Raw genomic sequence first — 27583 nt, 5'->3', positions numbered from 1 at the left:
ATACACAATACTATACATGTATACAATACACAATACTATACATGTATTGTATACAATACATGTATACAGTACTATACATGTATAGTATTGTATACATGTATAGTATTGTATACATGTATAGTATAGTATTATAAACTGCAGATTGAGTGATTAGTAAAAGAAACCGCAGTGCCTGACTGGTTTTGATCAGTCTTCTGTCTTAGTCATAAAATGTTTCCTCGTCAGCTCAGCTGTCCTTCTTGTTCTTCCTCCTCAGACTTCGGAGTTGGGAGTAACGGAACATGTTGAAGGAGACCCATGTAAGTTTGCTTTATGGGTGGGACGCACACCAACCAACGACAACAAGATTGTGCTCAAGGTAAAAACTAAAAACAATAATTGTTCTTTCTTTTTTTAGCTTTCTTCAGGGTTGGACTAATTGTTTTGTTTCTTTAAGGAAGTGCACTGAAATTGTGAAGATGAAACATTTAATATTTATAGTTTAGATGTTTCACTGTTTTCTTTTTAGACAAAAAAAGAGAAAAGGCTCTGCCATAACTTTATGACCACCGAACTCTGATCAACGGTCTCTTTTCAAACCTGTTGTGGTATTTGCACTAAACATCTGTGGCTGATCCACAACGTCCTGGACATCATGAGATGGGGTCTCAGTGGACTTACAGGATGTCTGGGATATTTTGGAGAAAGGTTTTGAAGAATTAATATCGTACTTGTAGATCGCTTATTGAACTCCCTCGTTTTAAATCGATTTTAATCTCCCCTGGTTTTACAGGCTGGTTTGAGTGGGACCAAAACGAAGTAGATATCTGCTGTCCTAAAACAGCTCCATGCAAAAAAAGTCACAGCACTTCATGCAAATTCTTTGGTTCACCATATGTTTTGCATTGCATATTTATTTACAAAGAATTTAATGGTTATTATGTTTGTGCAAACAGCTGCAGCAGCTAGCTGTAGCACTTCAGCACTGCAGGAACTTCATTATATTTCTTCCAGAATAACTTTGTAATACAAAACAGACAACAGAGTAAAACAGTGTTTGTATGAAACGTTATGAAATATTTTACATTAAAGTTATTTAAAACCTCATCAGCTCACCTTGGTCTTGGCCCCGCTCAGACTAGCCATTATCTAAACTGTTTTTTTCCATAACTGAGGTTCTTTCAAAGAGCTATCTACGACAGGCAAGATATCAGTTGTTCGTAACATCAAAAATCTGAACTATTGCTTTAATTTTGTCCAGCTCACGCCACGTGTTCAAACAGGCTGAGAGCGAGGTCCGCCTGTCAGTGGTCATAATGTTATGGCTTGTGTTTTGGATCATTTCATAAAACAAACATATTTTTTGTTGTGCTTAACTCTGATCAAACTCCAAACAGGGACAAAGTGCCTGTAGTTGATAAATGTATCTGAGAACATCTGTATCAGTCTAATCCAGATGTTTTTCTCCTCTTACTCTTAACTTTCCTTCCTTCATCTTCCTCTTAATCTCTTGTGTCTCATTTGAATTCATGAGCTGCAAAGCTTTCTCCAGGCACCCTTCTGTCCTCTTGTCCCCTGTCCTCTGTCGGCCTGTGTCCTCCGGTCAGATTGTGCTTTGTTCCATCTGTTAAACACGGACACATCTGTATATCTGGGGCTGTGTTTTCTGTGGATGTTTGTATATCGAACTCTATGTGGGCTGAAATGCTTGCACCAACGCTGGTGACGCTCTGTGAGTTCATGAACGCCCACAGACCCCCTCCATCCTGGCCCCGTGCCACTTTAGCCTTTCTCTACCAGAGAAACGAGTTTCGAGCGATTCGAACAAATCAGAACGAGATGTGTGTTTTCTGTTGAACTCACAGATGGATTCAAGGTTTGTCAACCGTTGGAACAGCATGAAGCCAAGATCCGAACACATCAACACCGAGTGTTGCAGCTCCCTTTTATACATGTTGACTACTAAACTAACCACTGAGAAGCACTCATGCATTACGTGCATTGTAATTGTGTCTCATTACTAACTCCACATGTACGCACACACATAAACACACTCTCCATTACAACCTGCTACACGTTTAATTGGCCATCGTTACTCTGTCAAGGCAAATTATCAGTGTTGTTATCACGTCTAACCGTTCATTTTTTCTGTCCGAGTATAAAAATGTCTCGCTCATCCTAAGGCCAAACCAGTGAAATTCTCTATTTTATATCTTAAATTCAAAGCTAAGTCAGGGATCCAAACATGGAGCAACGGTGAGTACAAACTGTTCCACAACACAGCCCTCAAACCGTTTCACACAAGTCTGAACCTCCCAGTGTGTGGGCTTCTTATCGCTGCTCCTTGATTAGTTTGTCTCTACAACGATTTCACACTCAAACTCCGAGTTGTTGCTGGAGAACTCGGAGGCTGTGATCTCCAAACAGAAACCTCTAAACGCAGAGGAAAATGTGCAGCGCCTCTACCAGACATGAGACGGGGAACAGTTCTATTTAAATGTCTGTAAATGCAGGTTAATTTAGCTTCAAGGTTTAACTATTTTCACAAAGTTTAAGATTTCTGAAGAAATTTTGAAAGGTGTCAATACAACCGCCAAATATCCCCCCCCCCAATTTTTTTTTACAAAAACTTGTACAGTAGTCCCTCGCTACTTCGTGGTTCGTTTATCGCAGACTCGCTCTATTGCGGTTTTTCAAAATAAGATGGACATGACACACAATTGGCTGATTGACGGATGAGTCGCACGATCGGCATGAAATTTTTATTTAAAATAAATTATTTTAAAATATTTAGCATCTGCTGCGCATTTGTCCAACCCATACTGCAGGATAAACTTTCTGCTGCTGCTGATCGGCTGTTCTCCATGCAAAGTGAAGAAGTGGGCATGGCCAAGAGCGCTTGCAGGTGGCAAAGAGCAGAGGAGGCAGAGAGCTGACATCATGACAATTTGTGCTCTTTTAGAGTGTTTAGATTTTAGAAACATCCATCCACTATATTTTACCCACTTCTTCCATTTTGGGTCACGGGGGTCACCGGTGCCCATATGCAGCAATCACTGTGCGAGGGGCGGGGGACACCCTGGACAGGTCTCCAGTCCATCACAAGGACACATAGAGACAAACGAGACAAACAAACATTCACTCTCTCACTCACACCTAGAGACAATTTAGTGTTACCAGTCAGCCTAACATGCATGAATCCATAAATAAGTCACTTGGGTGTATAAGTCGCAGGACATGCAGATTATGAAAAAAAAAAAACGACTTATACAGCGAAAAATATAGTACACGTTAAATGTGGTCTACACGTTTGTGCCCGGGGAGACTTTTGTCTTTTTACAAATTCTTAAACAAAAGATCTTCAGTAAAATCAAGAAAGCGAGCCTTGTCTGAGAACTTTTTATTTTGTTCGTGGGTGTCTAGCTTCACAGTCACGTTGTGAGGACACGATAGCCACACTAACGTTAACTTGCTAACTTGAGAGGCATGTACCGAATGACAAGCAGATTGGAGGATTGAAGAGAATTTATTATTGTTGATTTATTTCATAAAGATCAGTTAAAATAAACTTACCATGCTTTGTTCAGAAAAACACTCAATTCAGTTCAGTTCAGTTTATTTATGTAGCGCCAAATCACAACAAAGTTGTCTCAGTAAAATACTCAACACAGTATTGCTCTCTGCTTCATCTGTGCTGAACGCCAAAAGTGAAACTTAAGTCCATGACTTGAAAGTAGTCTTCATGTGCCCCCTGCTGGATACATTGTACAATTACAGCTGGTTGAAAATTAGAAGTGTTTATATCAGCCAATAATGGGACCATTATCGCTGATACCAATAGGACCCCAAACATTTATATTGGCCTAAAATATCAGCACTGCCGATAATTTAGTCGGGCTCTAACGAAAGCTGACAAAGTTCTTCCATTTTGATGTATAACCTGTAAAGGCTACCACCAATTCTGTAAGAACCAAGAACATTTTATTTCTCCGTGGGCTGCAACAAAGTATTTTTCTCTCTCTCTTGCAGCTCATTCTCAACATATCACTTTTCTGGTGTGGTGTCTGACAACTGTTGTGAGCTTGGACAGAAATTTAAAGTTGGTGCAGAAATAATGACGTGCCAGCTACAAGGACTTCCCAGTGTTGTGGCAAAAACATAGCGGGAAGACTCGGCATGTTGATGTTTAAACTATTTATCACAAAAGAAACATCCCATCGTAGAGTCTGTCTGATGTAGGATTGTCAGAAAGCTCGTCAGTAAGACACATTACTGATGTCTTTGTATCTAGAATGCTTAGAGGGCAGACCCCACGTTAAACTGTGTGTAGGTATACAAGACAGTCCTGTGACACACAACGAGCACATCAGCCTCGCAGCAGAACGCGGCTGATCCTCAGAAGTTCATTAAAGGGGGCGTTTCAGACTTGTGTGAAACAGAATGAAGCATGATTTACAAAAGATCTTTTTTTTATTATTTAATTTTGTTTTCTGCCTCCCATTTTGTCTCCTGTTGAATTGTTCTTGTCTCGCTCTTTTTTTTTTTTTTACAGGCGTCCAATATAGAGAACAAACAGGACTGGATAAAGCACGTCAGGGAGGTGATCCAGGAGCGCACCATTCACCTGAGAGGGGCGCTCAAAGAGCCCATTCACATTCCCAAAGCAACTACAGCCAAGCACCACAAGGGTCGAAGGTAAGACCGCTCGCTCGTACCAGGAGTGTGTTGGGAAAACCAAACGTTTGTTCGGAGCATGAACAGATGATGTGTGCTCTTCTTAGGGATGGAGAGGACCTGGACAGTCAGGGTGAAGGCAGCAGCCAACCGGACACCATCTCTCTGGCGTCTCGCACCTCTCAGAACACACTGGACAGCGACAAAGTGAGAACACGTTTACAGAAGTTGCAGTAGAACGTCTGCGGGAGTGTTGTGCATCACGTGGGAACATGTCGTTTCCTCCGCAGCTCTCCGGCGGCTGCGAGCTGACTGTAGTGATTCATGACTTCATGGCCAGCAATAGCAATGAGCTGACAGTGAGGCGCGGCCAGACGGTGGAGGTTCTGGAGCGGTGTCATGACAAGCCCGACTGGTGCCTGGTCAGGACGACGGACCGCTCGCCAGCCCAGGAGGGCTTGGTTCTCTGTTCCATGCTCTGCATCGCCCACTCCAGGTCTTCCATGGAGATGGAGGGCATCTTCAATCACAAAGGTGATTAACACTTTATTCTCTCCTAAGAAATATGAACATGCTAACGTTCGGGCTAATGACTATTAAGGTAGTTGACTTGGTTATTTAATTTTATTTATTTTTATTAGTTGGTTAGTCAACGATTATTTCAGCTCATCTGTGCTTCCTATGGGTGCCTCACCTGCTCCTGTCTGCCCACTGGTGTCTCTGCAATAACGTTTTATAGCATTTCACTGCTAATTAAGTGAAATTGAGCAGATTTGAAAATATATATTTATCTTTTCATGTAACCATCACACAAAATGTAACTCAAGAAACACTAAGAGTTAATGTGCTGGTAGTTTTTGTTGTTTTAAATAAAAAAGTGTGTCACCCACGGATGGAGGAAGTTCAACAATTTAAATCTTTCTTCAGAATCGATCAACAATATGAATGGACATGACACACAATTGGCTGATTGATGGATGAGCTGCACGATCAGCATGAAATTTTTATTTAAAATGAATTATTTTAAATTATTTAGCACCTATTGCAGCTGATCAGCTGATTTCCTTGCAGAGTAGAGAAGTGGGCGTGGCCAAGAGCCACGCCCACTAGGTGTAGGTGGTGAGGCAGAGAGCAGAGTTCATGATATTCTGTGCTCTTTTAGAGCGTTTAGAGTTTAGAAACATTGTTTAGCATATTGCAAGAGTGTGGGAAGGGTTTAAAACACCTATATATATATATATATATATATATATATATATATACACACACACATCCTAAAATAAACTACTACTTGTACTACTATTCCTACTTCGTGGTTTTTCACTTATTGTGGGGCTTCGGGGTACAGATCCACAGTGATAAATGAGGGACTACTGTACTTCAAATTAAATATGTAATGGACTAAATATCTTTCAGATAAAGAAATTAAATGGAGGTTTGCAACTCTGATTAGCGCTCTGTTCTTTTTCTTGCGTGTGTAGTAATAAAACGATTCAGCTACTCTTGTTTACTCCCAACATTAGCTAACATAACTGTAACTAGAGGAATTGTATTTCCTGCGACAAGGCAGTGTGAATGCTTACTGCAGAAGAACTTGCTGAAAAACAGCTGAAATGTAGCTGAAGTACAAGAACAATCCAAAATTAGCAGAATAAAGCAGAAATAACACATATTTGCTGAATTAGGTTTAAATAAGCAGAAATGTGCACAAAAATTAAAAAGTTACTAAAGAAGTTTAAATTAGCAAAAAATAGCTTAATAGTAGCTGAACAGACGGAAAGAAGCTTGAATTACCAGAAGGAGGTGGAAAGAGCTGAAATGAGCTAAAATATGTGGAATTGGCTGAAAAAGCTGAAATTAGCATTAAAAAAGCTAAATAGTAGCTGAAATAGCAAAAAAGCAAAAGCTAGCAGACAAAAGCTAAAAGCATAACCAGCTGAAATTAACAGAAATAATTTAATTAGGTTGAAAGTATCAGAAATTACATTGAAAAACTTGCATTTTTCTGAAAAGAGCTTAAATTAGCTAAACAAAATGTAAAAATGTATCTGAAAAGCTAGAACAAGCTTCAGTAAGAAATTGAAAGCAGAAAGAACATGTTTGCCCAATTAGGATGAATGAAGCTGAACAAATGAGCACAAAAAGTAGAAACTATCTGAACAAAGCTGAAATTGGCAAAAGGTAGCTAAAAAAAGCAGAAGGAAATTACAAGAAGGAAGTGGAGAGAGCACATTTTTGCTGAATTAGTCTGAAAAAGTTTAAACGAATGCAAAATATTTGGAATTAGCTGAAAAAGCTTAAATTAGCATAAAAACAACTAAAGAGTAGCTGAAAAGTAGAAAAAGCGGAAACTTGTAGAAATAAGCTGAAAGGAGCATAACAAGCTGAAAATAGTAGAACAAAGTTAGAAGAAACACAAAAATGTTGTAATTAGCAGAAAGAATTTGAAAGGAGCACAAAAAGCTGAAATTAGCTGAGAGTAACTGAAAACAATGTTTAGATTTGCTGAAAGAAGCTGAAGCAGAACAAAATGTGAAAGGAGCAGTAAAAGGTTGTAAACACATCTAAAGATTAGAAGGATGGAAAATTAGCTCAATTTGTTTTCTGTGAGAAAAAATGGCAGAAAAGGCTAAATATTTAAAAAAGCTAAAGTTGCACCAATACCAAAAGTCACAGGAGGATTGTCCTGAATGAGCTGAACATTTTGATTCATGATTTGTTGAAATAGTTTGAAAATTGCGGGATGAGAATCGCTCTGAAAAACGTACGGAAGAAAAATGGATGACAGTAGTGTGAATACTTGATAAACATTCACACTTTGAAGTTTACTGATTGTTTATGTGATCTTATTTGCATGTTTCTCCAATCAGCATTAGCTTTTCTTGCTCAAGCGTACCTGGAGTTGGTGTCGCAGCTCCAGAGTTGCTTCAGATTCTCCTGCGGTGCAGAGAACGCGCTGCAGTCTGTGCTGAACTTGTTTCGGTGGAATGCTTCCACACATTTGAACGTTTCTGTCTCCGTTTGTTTTCCATCTTCCTCCTCCATCGGTCTGGCTGCAGCTCTGTACTCCATGTTCTGTTTTGTCAGCAGGGCTGGCAGCAGTCGACAGACACATTACTGCCCCCAGGTGTTCCTGTAGTGCACTGCAGCTACAACAACTCGTGGTTCTCTATGACTGGTGTTGATTTTGTCCATGAATCACTGCAGCCCTGGTTAACTTTGATGCTTTTGTTAAATCTCCATCACAAAGCGTTAAGTCGTTACTCTGGTCCTTCACAGACACTTTGTCAGTGTGCAGCAATGACTCCATTATGCCAGGTTCTTCTGCTACGCTCCAGCCGGGCCATGGTATCGGCTCTCACAGCTCACCGGGGCCGAAACGACCAGGTAGGGTCATGTGAGCCCTTAAACCACTAAGAAGTCTAGAAGGAGACCGATTGATTTTTACTGTGCTTTCTAGGTAACACGCTTCGTAAGTGGCTCACCAGCCCGGTGCGCCGGCTGAGCAGCGGCAAGGCAGACGGCCACGTAAAGAAGCTCGCCCAGAAGCATAAGAAGAGCCGTGAGGTGAGGAAGAGCGGGGAGATGACGATGGGCTTCCAGAAAGACTCTGACGACAGCGCCGCAACTCCTCAAGACGAAACTCTGGAGGAGGTGGGCGAGCGCTTTTTATCTTTACACGTGGTTCAAACGAAATGATCCCCGGTTCATCTGTCGTCACCCTGGTGCGTTGCAGAGGGTTCGTAACGAGGGCCTGTCCAGTGGTACGTTGTCCAAGTCCAGTTCCTCAGGCATGCAGAGCTGCGGAGAGGAAGAGGGCGAGGAGGGTGCTGACTCCGTACCGCTGCCTCCACCCATGGCCATCCAGCAGCACAGCCTGCTGCAGCCGGACTCACAGGACGACAAGGTGAGGGCCGTTAGGATGGCACGGAGAAAAGTGTTCGACAACAACGATGAACAGGCGAGGAGGAAGTCTGATCTGGGACCAAGGCGTAAACCGTCAGTCGTGCTCAACAGTTTCATTTAGAGATAAATTCGTCAAACATAATGAAGCATTCGCTGATACGGGGCGGTGCTGCTCAGGTGTGGCTGGGACCAGCTGTATGTGCTGGGGTTCACAGCCTACGGCTCTGGAGCCACATGTGGCTCTGTGACCACTCTGCAGCGACTCCTTGTAACTTTTACCAGAGTTGACATCAACCTGAGTGGTCTAGTTATCAATATCTACACAGCCTAATGTTTGAGTTCAAATAAGTAACAGGACAGGAAAGTTTGGGCAGTTTTCCTACTGTACGGTAGCTCATATCACTTGTTTAAACTGCTTCCTATCATTTCAGCACCAGAAATAGCAACCAACTTAGTTTTCTCTAAAACTAGTTTAAATTAAATTACACAATTATCTGTTACTGTTAACGGTTCTATCATTTGTTAAAGCAACTTCTTGAAGCACAGTGTGATGGTGCGACAGACCCACCAAAACAATAAAACTGTCCAGCCTTCTTGACCTCAGTAGTTTAGCACGTTCACTGAACATTAAAGGATGTTTAATCAAATTACAGCTTTGTAGTTATGAAGCAGACGGACGCTTGTCCTGAGCCTGGTTCTGCTGAAGGTTTCTTCCTCATGAGGGAGTTTTTTCTTTCCACTGAAGATGAGAGTTCTGTGATGGAGTTAAACTCAAAGCAGTCTGCTCCTCACATAAATAATAACAACTTATTATTTTTATATATGAATTTTTCTGTTCAGTGCCCTGTCATGACTTCTCTTGTGACTTGGTGCTATTTAAATAAACTGAATTGAAAAGGAGTAAAATAAGACCTGTCGCCAATGAAAGTACTATATTTTAAGCAGTTTAGAACATGAAGTTGAAACTCGATGCTTTAAGTGGCCTACTTGTCATTTTCCACACATATGGGAAGGACTTTTGCACCAGTCTGTTCGTTTAATTTTCACCCAAAATAAGTCCAGGGATGCAATGTGATTTCTTTTTTTTTGTTTTGCTGGTTTGATTAAAGGTTTGCAGCGGAGACATTTTTCTTTTCATACAAACATGTCCTTGAGAAAACTCCATGATTTTTACATCAACCTAATAAAGAATATATTCTTTTTAATTGGATGAACTCTGCTACATGGTACATAAATTGGAAAAGCTGTGCCAAAATGTTTGTGTTGATGTCTAGGTGGGTTGCAAAAGTATTCACCGCTTGGGCATTTTTCCTCATTCTTTGTCTTACTACGGGAAATTAAAAATAAACTGAGGGGCGTTTGTATCTATTGATTTTTATATCGTTAATACTTTTACAATTTGAATTTGTCTATATTATATTTCTCTCGTTTCTTTAACTTTGACCAGTTTCCCAGTTTCTACTGATGAAAAACATCCCCTCAGCATGAAGCTGCCACCACCGTGCTTCATTGTAGGAATGGTGTTCTCATCATAATGAGGTGTCAAGTTTGAACCAGACATTTTTGTCTTTAACCTTTTTTGGATTAACCAAACATGGTGTTGTCTCTCCCTCAAAAATATCTAAGTAATGTATTTTTCCTTCCACTCTGCCATGAAGCTCAGCTCTCGTACAAACAGATACTTTTGTTTATGTAAAAGAGCCACTCGACTCCATAGGGGTTACTTTATGGCCTTTCTGACCACTGTGGAGAGTTCCTTGGTCTTCATGCTGGCACTTTTCTTGGTGGTAGCTCTTACTACTTAGAGCTGTTGATTCTTGGAGCCATCAGAGCAGGTTAGAGATATATAGAATGATTGTAAGGATGAGAGATTTTATTTGACTGATAATGACCCCTTTTTAAAAAAATCTATCAGCCGTGCCTCTACGTACTAAATACATTACCAAGTAGGAAACTTGAGCTGCAGCAGCTGCTACAACCAGCTCACTGTAGACAACAATTTAGTTATTTTAAGTGATTGTATCCTGTCACAGTGTTAGGGAATTTGTGGTCAAAGGTTATGGATGGGTTTTAATTGTGGCTGAGAATGTTAACTCTGCCCATGAACCATATGTTTAGGTTAGTAGAGAGCTGGATGAGGAGCTGAGTGAGGCTACAACATGCAGCTGTCGCTCCAAGGTCGCCTCTGAGTCTGTGAGCTCGGCTGAACTGAGAAGAGTATAAAAACAAGCTGCACACACTGCCCATGGCAGATTCTTATGACTGGTCTTCATGCGTGTACTTCCTGTATATATATGTGTAGTCTGTCCTGAAAGTCAGACCTTGCAAGTAAATACCGGTTAAAAATCTTCTCCTGTCGAGTGTGGCTCCTTTTGAGTAAGTAAGATGCATCGAGAATATTTTTCTCCGCAACATTTTGGTCCTTCGAGACTGACCCTAACATCTGACCTCGGAACACCAGACTTGGACCTGAAACCGTGCATGGAGGAGAATTAAACACCTGAACTGAAAGTCCTTCGGCTGAATTGCAGATTTTAGTAAGACCAGGTCTGCTGGTGGGTCGAGGGAGGTGGCAGAAGTCTGACCAGAGGTGAGCCACGTGTCCTGAGGATAAGGAGCTGATTTTATTAAACGTTGTATGGAAGTCATGAAGGGACTTTCAATTAAAGAGCAATCAAAGACTTTCGATAGGTATGTCATGTATGTAGGTGCTTACAGGGAGATCTGGGATCTCAAAGAGCAGACACTAAGGGACTTGCTGACTCGAGCAAAAAGGGGAATTGGAAATATCTTTCATCTGTCCGTCCACAGAAAAACAAGTGAAATACTGACTTCTGTTTCAGGAAACTATGCTTTCTAGTTTGTATCTGCTTAAGAGTATAGCTTCTTCAAATGAATGGGGTGGCCTTAGATTAATCTATGGTGGCCATGACCCCCATTGGCCACCCCCTGGCTCCACCATTGCAGCTGGTAGTGGATAAAATCCCTCCACTCACCAGGATCTGTCACTCTGTGCCACCTTGGACAAGAAAAAAAACACCATCATTTTTCTCCACAGTATAACTCCTGCCTACTTTAATATCTGGCACAAAAACATTTAGGTTTACTTGCATTCTCTGTTCAATTCCCATCCAGAAGAACACTCATCTGGAAAACGACAAACTTTCACTACTCAAGTCCCTCAGCAATAGGGGACACTGGCATACTGCAGCTTGTATTTTTAGGCACACGTGTTCTTTTATGGGTTGTTAAATATACATCTTTTTCAATTATTCTATTGTTATTAATTTCTTAAACAGAAAACACCATTTTAAAACCTGATTTGTAAATTGACTAATGGCTGCTTCAATTTCTAAAGAAACTTAAATGGGACCAGGTGTATTTTTCATTTGATACCTACAGGTGAGTCCTATTGAACGTCATAGCAAAGGGGGTGAATATATATGCACATAGCTTCTCAGTTTTCTATTCATTACTATTATTTAAAGCCAATTTTCCCTCTTACTTTCATTAATAGAGTATTTTGTGTAGGTCCTTTTCATTTAACCAAATTGAAAATCCAGGTTTCATTTGCAACAAACTGTGAACATGAAGGTGGTGAATAGAGACCATCTTAGTACCAACAAAACTGGTTTGTTCCACTTTGGAGTAAGCTGTTTGGGGAAGAATCAGTTTTGTGTTGTGTTTCCTTGACTGATGAAGCCTTCTGGATGGAAGGTGAAACGTTTCAGCACAAACAAAAAAAGAAACTGTCCAGAGGACCTGAGTAAAAAATGTTGGAAGGTGGTGAATACTTCTGCAATTCCCTCTCCAAGCGTTCTGTTGTCCCGTGGACTTGAACATTCACTCGGTTACTGAAAATCAGCAGTAGGTTGAAGGTTTTACTTTACTTACTCAGCTTTTACTCTGGTTTATTTACTGTTTCGTGTCTGAATTACACATGTGCTCGTGGCGGTCTTTTTTTCTCGTAAAGATAATCTGTGACTCTTCAGGTTTTTTGCATGACCTTTATCTTGACCTTTTACCTCATATTCTCCGTCTCGTAGAGCAGAAAACGGTGAATAGTCTTCGCGCAGCCTCAACTAAAGTAGATTTTCTTCTGACACTAATTTCTGTTTCTCTTTTGTTTCCTGGTTGTATTGTTTGCTGTTGGCCATTCTGTAGCATTACCTTGATTTATGTCCTGTCTTTGCTTTGTCTCAGTTTCCATATCTGTCCATCTGAAAGCCTTGCTCTCCCCCTCTGTCTCCTCCCTCAGTCCAGTCTTCAGTTTAGTCCCCCCTCCCCTTTTCTTTTAGTTTAAAATGACACAAAGCTTGCAGTGGTTTTGTTGAACATAATTTGACTCTTTTTCTAACACATTTGTATTAACTTTTGTATTTGAATGAACTCTTAAGCATTCCAGAGTTTCTTTAGTGCAGACTTTAGTGAACGGAGGGCATCGTGAGCGCAGACCCCGAGGGTCCTATGCCTTATTTGTGCTTCATAATGCTTGAGCCTGCTCGATTCTTACACACGAATGCATCCTACTTGTGCATGTTTACGTCGTAGCTTGGGATGATAGGTTGCTAAGTGAGGAAGGGTTATTTATTAAAACCTTAATGAAAGGAAAGGTTTGGCTTCCTGTCAGCTGAGCAGGCAGATTCCCTCTGAACCTGACCCACATCGGTTTGAAAATCCAAATCCCAGTGTTCCCATCATCCCCCCTGACCCTCCCTCACCACTCCTTCTCGCTCGTCCCTTCATTCCCTTTTTCCCCTCTGTGCGTTAAACCTCATTACCCATGCAAGTAATTGGCATCTGTAAAAGCTGGCGAGGTCAGAAGGGCGCACAGCACAGCAAGGGTGAGAGTCTCCTGAACTATATATCCACACATGTACCTCTTTCATTCTTCCTCAAGGCATTCTTTCTTTGTCACCATCCTGGGAATCAGCAGAAACTTCTTCCATTCACAAATCTCTTTTCTACCTTTCTTCCCATCACTATTTAAAACTTTATTTTCTTCTATATTTCTATTTCCTCCCACCTCATGTTTTTTTTTTTTTTTTTTACTTTTCATCTATAGTTTCCTAAGTTTCATATAAGTTTCCTTTTTATTTCTTTATTTTTCTATCTATATATATGTGTGTGTAGACCCTGGAGTCCTGGGGTTTCACCAGTGTAAACATACTTTGCATCTGTAAACATTTCTCCCAAGTCATAGCTCGCACCCGTAACTTTCACTCTGCAGAACTAACGATGAATTCAGATCATCGAGATTTTCAAATTGGAGTCGAAACCACAGCTTGACCTTTAACCTTCCTACATCAAGCTTTTCATCTGCTGTCCTTTGATGGACTTTTACAAATTGTACAAATTAAATTTACTTGGGTACCACCATTTTTTTTCTGTTAGCAGAAAATGATGTAATTAAGCTGTAATTCTGACTTCTGTTTTTCCTCCTTCTCTCCGTTTTTGCTCAGACATCTTCTCGTCTGTCTGTCCGTCCGTCCAGTTCAGAGACGCCTAGCGCCGCTGAGTTGGTGAGCGCCATCGAGGAGTTGGTCAAAAGCAAGATGGTAGGCTACAAACACTGAGCAGAACCGTACTATCTTACCACCAACTTGTACATTTGCAGCTTCAATCACAATGTCCCAAATATTTCTGGACCCTAAATAAACTCAGATTTCTGTTCTCTTCTCCACCCACTTCATACTGGTCTCGGCAGCCACTCCAGTGTAGACAATGTAACCAACTGGGGGACATTTTAATGAGTTTTATCATTAATATTGTGGTCAGGCATGGACATTCAGAGATGTAGCCTTCAGTGTTCCCTGAATTGTCTTAAGACAACATAAATCTATTAAACAAGGTTTTATTTCGGTCATGACTGAGCGGTTCGACCCGGCCCATTGTTGATGATTTAACGAACTGGAGTACACTTCTGACAAAGTCTGGCTTGTCATTGTGTCCCAGAAATATTACTATGTTTAGTTTTAGTTTTTACCTGTATAGACTAGCGCCCGACTGATATGGACATTTTTTGCTATCGCCGATACCGATATTGAGAGGACGAACGCCGATAACTGATGCAATTGCTGGCAGAGTTCTGAGCTTTGACCTCCCCCAAGAATCTATTAGAGAACAGCGAGTGGAGCGGGGCTTGTTTATTTAGCACAGCTGTTAGCAACCATGAAGCTAAGCTAATCAGATCCACCTTTAATTAGTCACACAGTAGGTCTACAAGTGGTGCACTGGTCATAAAAACTGTCCTCCTAATGTGCGTTCACATTTTCTATCGTCCACTTTCACCATAAAGTTATCGAGTGTGTTACATAAATATCAATTAAACAAAGAAACGCCCTTTCTGTTCTTGTTTAAAAAGTCAGTCACATATGGTGAACGTCTTAATTAGTGCTGAACGCAGCAGAGTTTATTTTCTTTGTAGAGAAGTAGATTTCAGACAAACGATGCATTTCATTGAGGACAACAAAGATAACGTTACTAACACTGGATGTCCTCACAAACTGGAAGCTCAGTCTGTCAGGACTGTTGCTATAACTACTGACAACGAGGCTAATGTTGTGAAGGCGGTGCAACTGAACACTAACGTTAGCTTGCTAACTTGAGAGGCACGTAGCTAATGACAAAATGGGTTGGAGGATTGAAGAGAATTCTTATTGTTGATTTGTTTTACAGATCAGTTAAAATAAACTTACCAGGCTCTGTTCAGAAAAATACGCTGCACAGTATTGCTCCCTGCCACGTTTGTGCTGAAAGTGAAACTTCAAATGAACGTCCATGACTTGAAAGTTGTCTTCGTGCGCCCTCTGCTGGATACATTATATAATTACAGCTGGTTCCAGCATTTAGGGGTGAAAACTAGAAGTGTTTATATCTGCGCATAATGTGATATCACTGATACCGATAGTTCCCCAATGGCCTACATCGGTCTAAAATATCAGCCCTTCCAATATATCGGTCAGGCTCTAGTACAGACACAAGCTGACGATAAAATCAAGCACATTTTGAAGCTGTGCAGGGTTGAGTGTGTTCTGCAGTGATACGTGCATATACTGAAGGTGCAGCATGACAACACTTTTTCATCCTGCTGGTGTCTAACGGTAACTGCTGTGTACAAACAGGGCAACCGCTAAGTGTTAAGTTTGGGTATGACTTGGTGGAAGTCCAAACTGACCAGCACCCATTACAGCCTGCAATAAACTCTTTTGTAAGAATTTATTTGGTTAAAATTAGAAGCCAGTTAATATTAGTGGCCTTTGTTACGAAAACGTTGTTTTAAAGAAACGTCAGCTTCATTTAGGTTTGAATATTGTTCATATTAAGAGAACAAAAGTGACATTTGTGTTTATGTCACGTCTTTTTCTATTAAAGTTCTTCTTAATTTTTTTTCTCCTTCATTTTGTCCCAAACGCAGGCTCTGGAGGACCGACCCAGCTCTCTGTCTGTGGAGCAGGGGGACAGCAGCTCTCCCTCCTTCAACCCCTCTGATAACTCCCTCCTGTCCTCCTCCTCACCCATAGAAGAGGTGGATGAACGCCGGGCTAGCATCCTCAAAAGAAGACAGTGCGTCCACTCATATCAGACGCACACTACTCTCAGAACCACACTTGCACGTTCTGGTTTGAACTTAATCTGTGCATCTTTTCCTTTAGTCATGTCCTGTTAGAGCTGGTAGACACAGAGCGAGAGTACGTCAGAGACCTCAGCCTCCTGGTGGAGGTGAGTTGTTGCTGCGTCAGAAAACAAATGTGTTGCTTTTAAAGATCCTCATACGTTTTGCTGGGATTTTGTCTGCGTCTCCATCTGAAGGGCTACATGAGCAGGATGAAGGAGGAGGGCGTTCCTGATGACATGAAGGGGAAAGATAAAATTGTGTTTGGAAACATCCATCAGATCTACGATTTTCACAAAGAGTAAATCAAACACACGACAAATGCAAAGTTTTTAAAACTCCCGAGTCACCGCCAGAATAACTTTTGTTTTTGTTTTTCTCTTGTTCAGTTTCTTTCTCAGGGAGTTGGAGAAATGTTTAGAAGACCCCGACAGACTGGGCCCACTTTTTCTCAAACAGGTTTGTCTACCAAATTTCGTACTTCTGCTTTATTGAATGTGCCAATAGGCCTGTCATGATAACAATTTTTTTCTCAATTATTGCGATAAACGATAATATTATTTGAAATTTGACAATAATTAGTAATTATTGTCAAATTTAAGAAGAAATGTTGATTTGTTTGGTGTGTAGTACCTATTTTCAACCACTGGATGGCAGTATAAGACTGTTGGAACCGAAGAATGGATAGTGAGGGAGCGAGAAGCGTGTCTCTAAGAAAAATGGCAGGGATGCACCTTGACGTGACATGGGCTGTGTCTCGTTCCTTTTTTTTTTTTTGGGTTCTCAAAATGGCGGACGCTCGGTGTGATTTGAGCTCTTTAGCATAGCATTTATCACACAAAGCTTTTAATTAAAAAAAAAATCAGTAAACAAGTTCTCAGCTTCTTTTTGCAGAGAAAAAACAACTTTTTACACGAAGGCACGGGTTTCAACCATGAATTTTGGAGCTTTGACAAGACGGAGGTTTTTTCCCGAGGCCGGCCTGTTAGCTTAGCTTGTAACTTAGCTTCTCAGCTTAGCTGCTTTTAACGATCCAAAAACGTGATTTTGGATCGTTAAAATGGATTTTAAAGAGAAAGGGAGGGGTCAGTGAAGAACACCGGAGTTGAGCTTTTTGTCATCCAGTGTCTTCAGAAAGAGAGAGACATGAAGAAACGATAAAGCTGATAAACGAAAATGAAGTTGATAATTTTCATTTATCATGCGATTAATTGATTTATTGTTTATTGCGACAGGCCTATGTGCCGATGCAGAAGCATTAAAACACCTTTCTTTGTTTTTGTCACAATTTTTGATTCTTCTGATTTGTTTCTTTGGTTCTACTGCTTTTGGAAATGTGTTTTAAAAATTATCTTAAAACGAACATCTCATCAGGAATAGTACTCTCTGACCTTTGGCAGAGATTGTACAGTTCACACAAAATCCATCCATCCATTATCTTCACCCACTTCATCTTTTCTGGATCCACGGTGCCCATATCCAGCAGTCACTGTGCGAGAGGCAGGGGACACCCCGGACAGGTCTCCAGTCTATCACAGGGACACATAGAGAGACAAATGAGACACCTAGGGACGATTTAGCGCTGCCATTCAGCCTAGCTTACATGTTTTTGGTCTGTGGGAGGAAACCAGAGTACCCGGAGAAAACCCACACAGCCTATAATGTGTCTTAGGCGGTACCCGTTTGAATTTGCTGTTGCACAACAACTACTTTGAAACTATCTGCTTTGTTTTTTCCTTTGTTCAGGAACGGAGGTTACACATGTACGTAATCTACTGTCAAAACAAGCCTAAGTCTGAGCTCATCGTGTCGGAGTACATCGACACCTTCTTTGAGGTGCGTCATCTTGTTTTGTTAGAAAGAGCTTCCAGTTGGAGGAACGGCAGATTTTCAACTTTTGATTTTGTAGGATCTGAAGCAGCGACTGGGACACAGACTGCTGATCACAGATCTGCTCATCAAGCCCGTCCAACGGATCATGAAATACCAGCTGCTGCTCAAGGTTAGTCTAACTCTACGACAGAGGGTGCCAGAGCTCCAGCTGCTGCTCGCTTCTTAAAATTCACTGTCAATTTGTGTCATTTAGGACTTTCTCAAACATTCAAAAAAGGCCGGGATAGATCCTCCAGATTTAGAGGTAAGATCAAAGACTCAAAGCTCCTTTTAAAAGCTTTATTTAAAGAAATGTCTGATTATTTTAATTAATTAATTAATTTTTTTTTACTCCTGACTTCCAGAAAGCGGTGGAGGTCATGTGCATTTTGCCAAAAAGGTGTAACGACATGATGAACGTGGGCCGACTTCAGGGATTTGATGTAGGAAGTTACAGTAACACATCAGAAATACGTCTGCATAATAAAATACAAGTAAAAATGATCGTAAAGAATAAAAACCAAGCGTGATGCTGATCTCATGAACCTGCCGTTTCAGGGGAAGATTGTGGCTCAGGGTCGCCTTTTGCTTCAGGACACGTTTCTGGTGTCTGACCCAGAGGGCGGTCCACTCGGCCGAATGAAGGAGAGGAGAGTGTTCCTGTTCGAACAGCTCGTCATCTTCAGCGAGCCCCTGGATAAGAAGAAGGGTTTCTCTCTGCCGGGCTTTCTTTACAAGAACAGCATCAAGGTGATGAAACTACCAGCTAAAATATATACTTAGAGGTCCTCGCTGGAGCAACAAATAAACACGTTCCTTTGAAACTGAGTTTGTTTTCCTGTTGTCTTTTGACCCTTTCACACTCCAGGTGAGCTGCTTGGGTCTGGAGGAGAGTGTGGAAGGTGATCCCTGTAAGTTCATCCTCACTTCTCGGTCACCCAGCAGCACCGTGGAGTCCTTCGTGCTTCACTCCTCCCATCCAGGCGTGTGTGACGTTTGGACCCTTCAGATCAGCCAGATGATCGAGAGCCAACGCAACTTCCTCAACGGTTGGCTTGCTCACACACACGGGCCGTGTTTGATTTGAAATACTCTGCTTCCAGGCTCTAATTCCAGGTTTCTCAGTTGATTTCTAATTTTTCTGCAAGAATTTTAGCTATGAAAAAATACACACAATTTTTCAAGCTGTCTAGTAAATATATAATTGGCTTAAAGTTATTTTGCTTGCCACAATTTGGCGTCTGAGTGTTTAAACTTCTTTGTCCTGATTTCCTTCCAGGTCTCTTAAATATTGTTTTTGGTAACTTTTTGTCCCCCGTTACGGAATGAAAAGGGGAAATTGTAAATACATCTGTCTGTCGGGCCGTGCGTAAGAAAGGTTCATATCAAAAATTAGGTTGTCAGGTCAAAATCCAAGATGGCTGCTGCCATATACGTCCGTCCGTCTTGTGAGCTGGATAACTTGAAAAATAAGTAATGTGCTGGCTTCCATTTTGGTGTGTGGCAGCAACTAGGCATAAGGAAGGTCACGATCAAAAATTGGGTTACCACGCCAAAGTCCAAGATGGCTATCGCCATATATATGTATGTAAACCAACCACACCTATTATTTAGGAAAAATATGCTTTCTAGTTTTTATATTGCTTATAAGTATAGTTTCTTCAAAAGGTGGCCAGTGGGGTAGCCGAAGATTAATTTGTGGTGAGGAAGGTCTCCATTGACCACCCCTTGACTCCACCCGTGGGGGATGAAACGTCTCTCTGCATTCCCAAAGATCCGTCTCTCTGTACCGCCTTGGACAAGCAAAAACTAAACTATTTAAACTTCTACACACTTGAATATCTTTCACCAAAAACATAAACGTTAGCTTGAATTCTCTGTTCAATTCCAATCCAAAAAAAACACTTATTTTGAAAACCACAAACATTCATTAGTCTAATCCCTCATAAGAGGGGACACCAGCATACCACATGTTTCTTCTAGATTAGTTGTGAGGGAAGACGCACCTAAACCACCCTAAAGTTCTGAAATATTGCTTTAATGTTAGTAAGTGTGTATCTTTCTCTTGAAATAAAAAATACAACTGAATAAGCATTAATTGTATATTGCTATTGTTTAAAGGCCAGGTTTTAAAATTTGTTACAACAGAAATGACCATCAGTTAAGTTCTGGTCCTTTTTTTTTTATATAAATTGCCCTCGTTCGATTCACTAGGAGTTGCGTGTGCTGTTAAGCAGTGGTGTGTTGGGTACACAGGCCCTCTAGTCTCTTCTGTACCTTATCACAGCTTTGCTTTTTCTAACAGAGTATCAGAGGAACCATGTGGGGGCCAGCGATAGCCCGTGCCTGACGTCCTTGGGTGCTCCATGTGGGGGCGGTGGCAGTACATCCCCTGTAGTTGGAAGTGAAAACAACCAGAGCAGCTCCGTCCCGTCAGGACTCCAGACTGGCTCCCGTCGGCCTTCCAGGATTCCACAACCCTCCCGTTTGCCTCAACCCCTACGCCACCAGCCCGGGGCCGACCCAGAGGGCCCCAACAAGACATTAGGTACAGAACATGAATCTGAATTTGTGAAAGTGGCTTTTTGTTGCACAATAGAATGTGTGATTGAAGTGCGAGTTCTGCTTGGTTGTGATCCAGGTTCATCCCCTCGTCCCGTCCCTCCTCCCCTGTTTCCTTCAGGGGGGAATCCGCAAGGCAAGCATCCGTCCCTGACCCCAGAGGACCCCTCACAGACCCCCACTCTTACCAGCACTGTTAACCCTATTCCTCATGCCAATGTTGGGCCTCTGCCCTCCACACCAACTTCCAAAGCACGGCCAGGAGCCGTGTCTCCCATCGCCTCACCACTGGCCACCCCCGCCTTTGGAAAAGATGCCCTCCCTCCTCCCCCTCCTAGTCCAGGCCAAAAGTCTGGGTCTGGATTTTGGAGCTCCATGCCGGGCTCTCCAGCCAGCCGGCCTGGTTCATTCACCTTTCCTGGGGAGGCAGGAGAGACTTCAGTCCGACAGAACTCAAACCAGATCTCAGCTGGTTCTGGGAATCAAACCCATAGGCACTCCACACACAGCAAGGACGCCGATCGTATGAGTACATGCTCATCAACCAGTGAGCAGTCCATCCAATCCACCCAGAGTAACGGGGTAAGACTACTTCCTGCTGCCCAGTGCTGATTCCACTAACACCGAGCTGAGGGAGGCCTGGTCTGTCCTGCTGCAGCCAGGGCTACTAATCTGTTTCTTCTACGCATCTCTGACCACCTTCACCGCTCGCCAACACCGCCTCTCTAACTTTACAACATTTCTGACGGCAACTTCTTCCCAAGGTTTCAGCTATCACTATTGACAAGCAATCTGTTTCATGGATCTTTTTTGCCTCTGAATGATTTTTCAAGGCTTTTCCCAGAATTCTAACCAAGCTTAAACTAACATCTTCCTTCCTCTTGGCTGTCTTTCACCAACTGCTGTATTTATGGTGTTTGACTGAAAGGTACTTTACCACCAACTAACCTCTGACGTTTGTGGTTCAACCACAAATGGACTCAGATTCTTTCATTCAACCTAACTCTCTTCTCCCTTTGCCTGGACCTTCAGTGCAAAAACTCCTGAACAGGAACTTTTCTTTTTTCAATCTTTTTTTTACTCGCCCTGCTGTTTTTATATTAAACATGTAAAATATTTAATAATTTTCAGTGTTTGAGCTTACCGTGCCGGTTCTGTCTCCCTGTCTCACAGAGTGAAAGTAGCAGCAGCAGTAGCGTATCCACCATGTTGGTGACCCAGGACTACATGGCTGTGAAGGAGGACGAGATCAGCGTTTTTCAGGGTGAAGTGGTCCAGATCTTGGCCAGCAACCAGCAAAACATGTTTCTGGTGTTCAGGGCAGCTACTGAGCAGGGCCCCGCCGCCGAGGGCTGGATCCCCGGATTTGTGCTGGGACACACCTCAGCCATTGTCCCCGACTGCTCTGAGGGACCCATAAAGTAAGACACCTGCAACAGAAACCATTCAGTTTCTATTTTTTGTGTTAGAAACTAAAGCTGCCTGTATTTTTGTTGTTGTTTCTACACTGCAGTGGCAATAGAATTGATATGGAGATCAAAGTTCAAATGTTTTCAGTGCATTTAAGCAACAGTTATGGTGTTCCCAAGACTCTGGGCTAGGTTGAGTTTTTTTGTGTTTCTTTGGGCAAGCATTCAGTTTCATTGCTATGCTGATAACATCCTTCTCTGTGTATAAATACAGCCAGATAATACTGATCAGCCTGGTGATGTAAAAATCTTGCAGACATTTATGTTTTTGTTTTTTTAACCCCTAAATTCAGCTAAAACTGAGCTAATTGTTTTTGGTTCTAAAAAAACCCAAAAGTTACATATGTAACTACGGTTCTATGAATCCTGGATGACCGCCAGAGGGCGGTGCTGAAAGCACTGAATGTTCCCTTCACGCATGCGCTGTTTGAGTAATAATACCAACTGAGTCACAGGTTGGACACGGATGACCAATCAGAGGCTATAAAGCCCGATGTCATCTGCAGCTCTGCTCCAACAGAATCTTCTCGCAGAATGCAAGGATTCTGAGTGACAGAGAAGCTCTGGCGGTCATCCGGGATTCATAGAACCATAGTTAAATACGTAACTTTTGTTCTATTTCATCCCTCCTGATCGCCAGAGGGCAATGCTGAAAGCACTGAATGACTAATACCAACGATGTCACAAGGAATCCTGAGCACACACCTCACTGAGGAGGCCCAGAGGACCCTTGCAGAAGACGCTGGCCCAGGGGATGAGGGGTGGCCATGTTCACTCTGTAAAATCTGGTGACGTGCTTGGGGAAGCCCATGATGCGGTAGCACATATTGCTTCCATCGGAACCCCTCTCAGGCAGCCCAGGAAGCGGACATGCTCCTGGTAGAATGTGCCTTCACGCCGACCGGCTGGGGGCCGTGCCCTGCGGCGTAGGCGTCGCAGATGGATGACATCCACGATCCAGTGGAAGAGGTGCTGTTTAGAAAGAGGATAGCCTAACGTAGGGCCTCTGTAACACACAGACAGCTGGTCTGAACATTGTATAATGGCAGTAACTGCAACGTATGCCTCCAGTGCTCTCACTAGGCACAATAATCCAGACCCCTCGCCAGGTGTAGGCTGAAAACGTGCAAGCCTCAATGGTTGATTACAGTTAGAGTGAGATAACACCTTTGGTACAAATGCAGTGTTTGGCCACAAGGTAACGTCAGAGCCCTCAGGGCCCCACTTGAGACATGAGGACCTGAGAGAGAGCATGTAGCTCACCGACCCTCTTGCTGAGGCCATAGCCAACAAAAAGGTTGTCTACATGAAAACCACTTGAGGTCCGCCTGCATCAGAGATTCAAACGGAGGGCGGCAGAGAGCTTCAAGAACCAAGCTGGTGTTCGTGGAGCTGTCGGTGGGTGCTACCTACGGGCACCACGCAGAAAAGAGAGACTAGATCATGGCTCCCCACCGTATGGCCATCGAAGCCGGCGTGATTAGATGATATTGCCGCTACATAAACTGTAAGCGTCGAAGGAGAGCAACCCTTACTAAGGAAAGACTGGAGAAACTCCAGAATGGTGAGTACTGTATAAGAGACTGGATCCTCATTGTGATCAGAACACCATTGGGAAAACAGACGCCACCTGTTTTCGTACTGCTGATGAGTAGAGGGTGCTCTGGCGCCCAGGATGGTGCATCTGACGGGGCTCGAAACTCCAGTCAGCTGCTGTCCTAGCCTTGCAGTGGCCACACCCACAGCCAAAGACGTTGAGAATTGAGGTGCCTTGTCAGTCCCCCCAACTGAGACAGCAAGTCCCTCCTGGTCGGAAGACACCATGGGACGCCCTGACATAGACTCCATAGCAGTGGGAACCATGGTCATGCTGGCCAATATGGAGCCACCAGCAGCATTCTGTGGCCCTCCTCGAGGACTCCCTGAAGGGTCGGCCAAATTAGAGAAAGGAGTGGAAAGGCATATAGGAGGACCCTTGGCAAAGGATGGGCCAATGCTTCCTGGCCCAGCGCACCCGACGCCCCAGTAGGGGAGTGTCATAGGGGACACTGAGTCGACTTCTCTGTCGCAAACAGGTCTACCTCTGCCTGACCAAAACGGTCCCAGATCATCAGCACTATGTCGCTGTAGAGGGACCACTCTCCCAGAGCAGACCCCTGGCAGGAGAGAAAGTCTGCGGCCTGACTGTGTCGCCCTGGTAAGTATGCCACCCGCAAGGTGGACAGGCAAGGAAAGGCCCATTCCAAGGGCTCTCTGGACACTCTCAGAAGTTGTGCTGACCTGGTGCACCCCTGGTGGTTGATGTGGTAGACAACAATGAGAACATGCCCCCCTTCCAGGTGGGGCAGGAAGTACCTGAGTGCCAAATGCAGTGCACGCAGCTCCAGCACCTTTATATGGTTGGAGCAGTCCTTTGACCCCAGCGGCCCTGAACTGCTCTGCGTTGCCACACAGTGCCCCATCCTATGGAGCTGGCATCCATCGTGACCGCTTCCCTGCGACTCATTACCACTCCCATAGAGACACCCCTGGACAAATAATATTTGTCCCTCCATGGGGTCACGACATGAAGACATGACCATGTTACTGTGAGCTTGTGATACCTGTGCAGCCTGGCATCCAGGCGAAAGCTGTTGAGCCACCTCTGCAAGGGGCGAAGTGACAGCGGGCCTAAGGGCACCACCCGAGTGACTGACGTCAGTTGCCTAGTAGCTGCTGGAAGGCAACGTAGGGGAGCTGCCTGCCCAGCCTGAACCGACTGACCAACTGGAGTATGCCGCCCACCCAGGAGTTGGGGGTTCAAATCCACCAGCAGCGGTACACCTCAGTTTGCAAATGTCTCAGTCTCTGATAGAAGACATTTGCAAACTGAGGTGTACCGCAAACCCACCCACACAGACCAGTATTTGCAGTTTGACTCCCATCACCCTTTGGAGCACAAGTTAGGAGTCATCAGGACTCTGTACCACAGAGCAGACAGCATCCCCACTAACTCAGGAGCCAGGCAGAAGGAGAAGTCCCACACAAGACAGGCTCTAGAGCAATGTGGATATCCTAACTGGGCCTTCCTGAAAGCAGAGAAGAAACCCAAACAGGACTCCAGTCAGCCATCAGGTGAAAAGGAGGAACCCAGACCAGTGGTTATTCCATATGTTGAGGGAGTATCAGAGAAACTGAGACATTTATTTTCTAAACACAACGGCCCAGTGGCTTTTAAACCCCAAAATACATTACGGCAAAGACTGGTTCATCCCAAAGATCCAGTCCCCCGGCACAAACAGAGTAATGTTGTGTATGCTGTTCAGTGTCAGGAGGGCTGTGATCAGTCTTACATCGGGGAAACTAAACAGCCACTGGCCAAAAGGATGGCCTAGCACAGAAGATCAACATCATCAGGCCAGGACTCTGCGGTCTACACTCATCTCCAGGCCAGCAGTCACTCTTTCAGGGATGAAGATGTGCACATCCTGGATAGAGAGGAACGATGGTTTGAGAGAGGAGTAAAGGAGGCCATCTTTGTGAAAAGAAATTGTCCATCATTAAACAGGGGTGGAGGCCTCCGGGTTCAACTGTCCCTCTCTTACAATGCTGTGATTGCTAGTATCTCTCAACCCCCTGTGAACAGTAAACAGCATCAGTGTGCTAATGATCCATCGTTAGGCTGATGGTTCTTGATCATGTGAGCAGCTGGTTTTGGTTGTCAGCAGCAAAACTGGTTGATCCACTCTGAGAAGGTGCTATTTATAAGACTGAGCTGAATACAGCACCTCAGACTGAGGAAGTCTTTTGGATGGAAGATGAAACATTTCTACATTTTTTTTGTTTTGCTTAGTTTTGATTTTTGAATGTCCAGAGGACCAGATTTAACTTTTTTAGAACTCCCATTGTGCATTTGATGACATTGCACTAGCGTCTACTGCTACTGTTAGAAACCTTGGCATTGTTTTAGACTGAAATCTATTTTACAAATCACACATCAGACTAGTTTCTAGTTCAGGATTTTTCCATCTGTGCAATATTTTTAAAATCGGGAGCATCTTGTCCAAAAGTGATGCTGACTGGTCCATGCATCTGTGGCTCGTAAGTTTAGCTAGGTGTCCAACTTCTCCCTTAAACCTTCCAGTTGATTGAAATTGCTGCAGAAAGGCAAAACATTCTTTTTATTGAGCTTCTAATCGGTATCCATCCTCAATCATTTACTGATGTGCCTGTTTTGCACAAGTTTTAATAAGCTATTGTTTTATTTTATTGTTTTAAACTTGTGCTTTGTTCATGTTTTGGTTTTGCTTTGATAATGTTTGGTGTGAACTGGGAGCAGGTGGGAGGGAGTTTGAAGTATGAGAATGATGAAAATCAGTCAAAGGAAGACAGAATCCTTATGTGTGAATGAGAGGAAGACAGGTGGAATGTTGGAGAGATAGTGGATATACTAAGACAAAAGATGTTGATAATGGAGCTACCAGTGAAAACTATAAGAGGGAGACCACAGAGGAGGCTCATGGATGTTGTGAAGAAGGATCTGCAGAGAGTTGGCATGATGGAGCAGAATGCAGGGATAGAGTGAGATGGAGGGAGATGATTTGCTGTGATGACTCCTAAAGGCAAGAAGAGGAGGACTTGTTTTAAGCATTTTGGGTTTCACTTGTGTTTAAAAAGTGCTGTAGAAATAAAATTGAGTTGTCGTTTCTGTAAATGGGCACCTCATGGGTATCTCTGACACTGAGCCATGACACTTCCTTTTTCAGTAGGAAATCTTCATCTTGGCACACGTCTCTGCGTATCCGCAAGAAGTCTGAGAAAAAGGAGAAGGAGGTGAAAAAGGAGACCAAGCTGGAAAATGGTTACAGGAAGTCCAGAGATGGACTGGCTACTAAAGTTTCTGTAAAGGTGTGTATTAGTTCAACTCAAGAATTAGCAGCGATGCTCCACTCTTTTATATGTTTTCTATTTAACGTTTCTGTTTTTTCCTCCCAGCTTCTAAATCCAAACTACATCTACGATGGTAAGGGTTACTTTCCTGTGGTTATTTATACATTGAGACAAAAGTAACTTGCTACTGACATTGAATTATTGTGAATTTGTTTTTGTCAGGCCCCCCAGAGTTTCTCGTTCCTCTGAGTGATGTGACGTGTGACAACGGCGAGAGCGTCACCTTGAGATGTAAGGTCTGTGGTCGACCTCGCGCCACGGTCACCTGGAGAGGACCTAACCAAAGCAACCTCGCTCACAATGGACACTTCAGCCTCGCCTACAGGTAAAGGGAACTGACATGCTCTTGGCTGAATTTTGTTTGTTTACAAAGAGGAAGTCAACATGTGATGGCAAATCAACATCCAAGATGGTCGTACACATGTTTACTTTAAGATACTTAAATTCTATTTGAAAGAAATGGGGTTTTACCTTCTGAGCTGTGTGCAGGCCCTGCCTCTGGTGAATCGTGCTTGGTGTGTACAGTCAGAGAGAGGACTCAGTGGGTCTGACGTCTTTCTTACGTTTTTTTTTTGGG

The 27583-nt window shown here is 43.0% G+C and overlaps 1 protein-coding gene across 1 annotated transcript in view; it reads left to right on the top strand.

The window, feature by feature from the left end:
• The window catches only part of trioa (trio Rho guanine nucleotide exchange factor a), a 123076-nt gene that overhangs the window by 84279 nt on the left and 11214 nt on the right, over window positions 1–27583 (top strand). Inside the window, exons 33-56 of the mRNA XM_037693755.1 lie at window positions 257–358; window positions 4532–4674; window positions 4761–4860; window positions 4944–5187; window positions 7933–8040; window positions 8114–8307; window positions 8390–8560; window positions 14022–14117; window positions 15977–16125; window positions 16215–16281; window positions 16372–16475; window positions 16564–16633; window positions 17921–18010; window positions 18084–18176; window positions 18261–18311; window positions 18412–18489; window positions 18605–18796; window positions 18915–19095; window positions 20352–20594; window positions 20688–21190; window positions 21782–22029; window positions 26826–26964; window positions 27052–27079; window positions 27169–27331. Of these exons, the coding sequence (XP_037549683.1) occupies window positions 257–358; window positions 4532–4674; window positions 4761–4860; window positions 4944–5187; window positions 7933–8040; window positions 8114–8307; window positions 8390–8560; window positions 14022–14117; window positions 15977–16125; window positions 16215–16281; window positions 16372–16475; window positions 16564–16633; window positions 17921–18010; window positions 18084–18176; window positions 18261–18311; window positions 18412–18489; window positions 18605–18796; window positions 18915–19095; window positions 20352–20594; window positions 20688–21190; window positions 21782–22029; window positions 26826–26964; window positions 27052–27079; window positions 27169–27331 (3557 nt within the window). The remainder of the gene's footprint in view (window positions 1–256; window positions 359–4531; window positions 4675–4760; window positions 4861–4943; window positions 5188–7932; window positions 8041–8113; window positions 8308–8389; window positions 8561–14021; window positions 14118–15976; window positions 16126–16214; window positions 16282–16371; window positions 16476–16563; window positions 16634–17920; window positions 18011–18083; window positions 18177–18260; window positions 18312–18411; window positions 18490–18604; window positions 18797–18914; window positions 19096–20351; window positions 20595–20687; window positions 21191–21781; window positions 22030–26825; window positions 26965–27051; window positions 27080–27168; window positions 27332–27583) is intronic.

This window comes from Nematolebias whitei, chromosome 19 (assembly GCF_014905685.2).
Source record: "Nematolebias whitei isolate Nwh7 chromosome 19, NemWhi1, whole genome shotgun sequence".
NCBI classification, from domain to species: Eukaryota; Metazoa; Chordata; class Actinopteri; order Cyprinodontiformes; family Rivulidae; genus Nematolebias; species Nematolebias whitei.
Note: the sequence above shows the minus strand (reverse complement) of the source record. Positions and strands in the feature narration are given on the sequence as shown.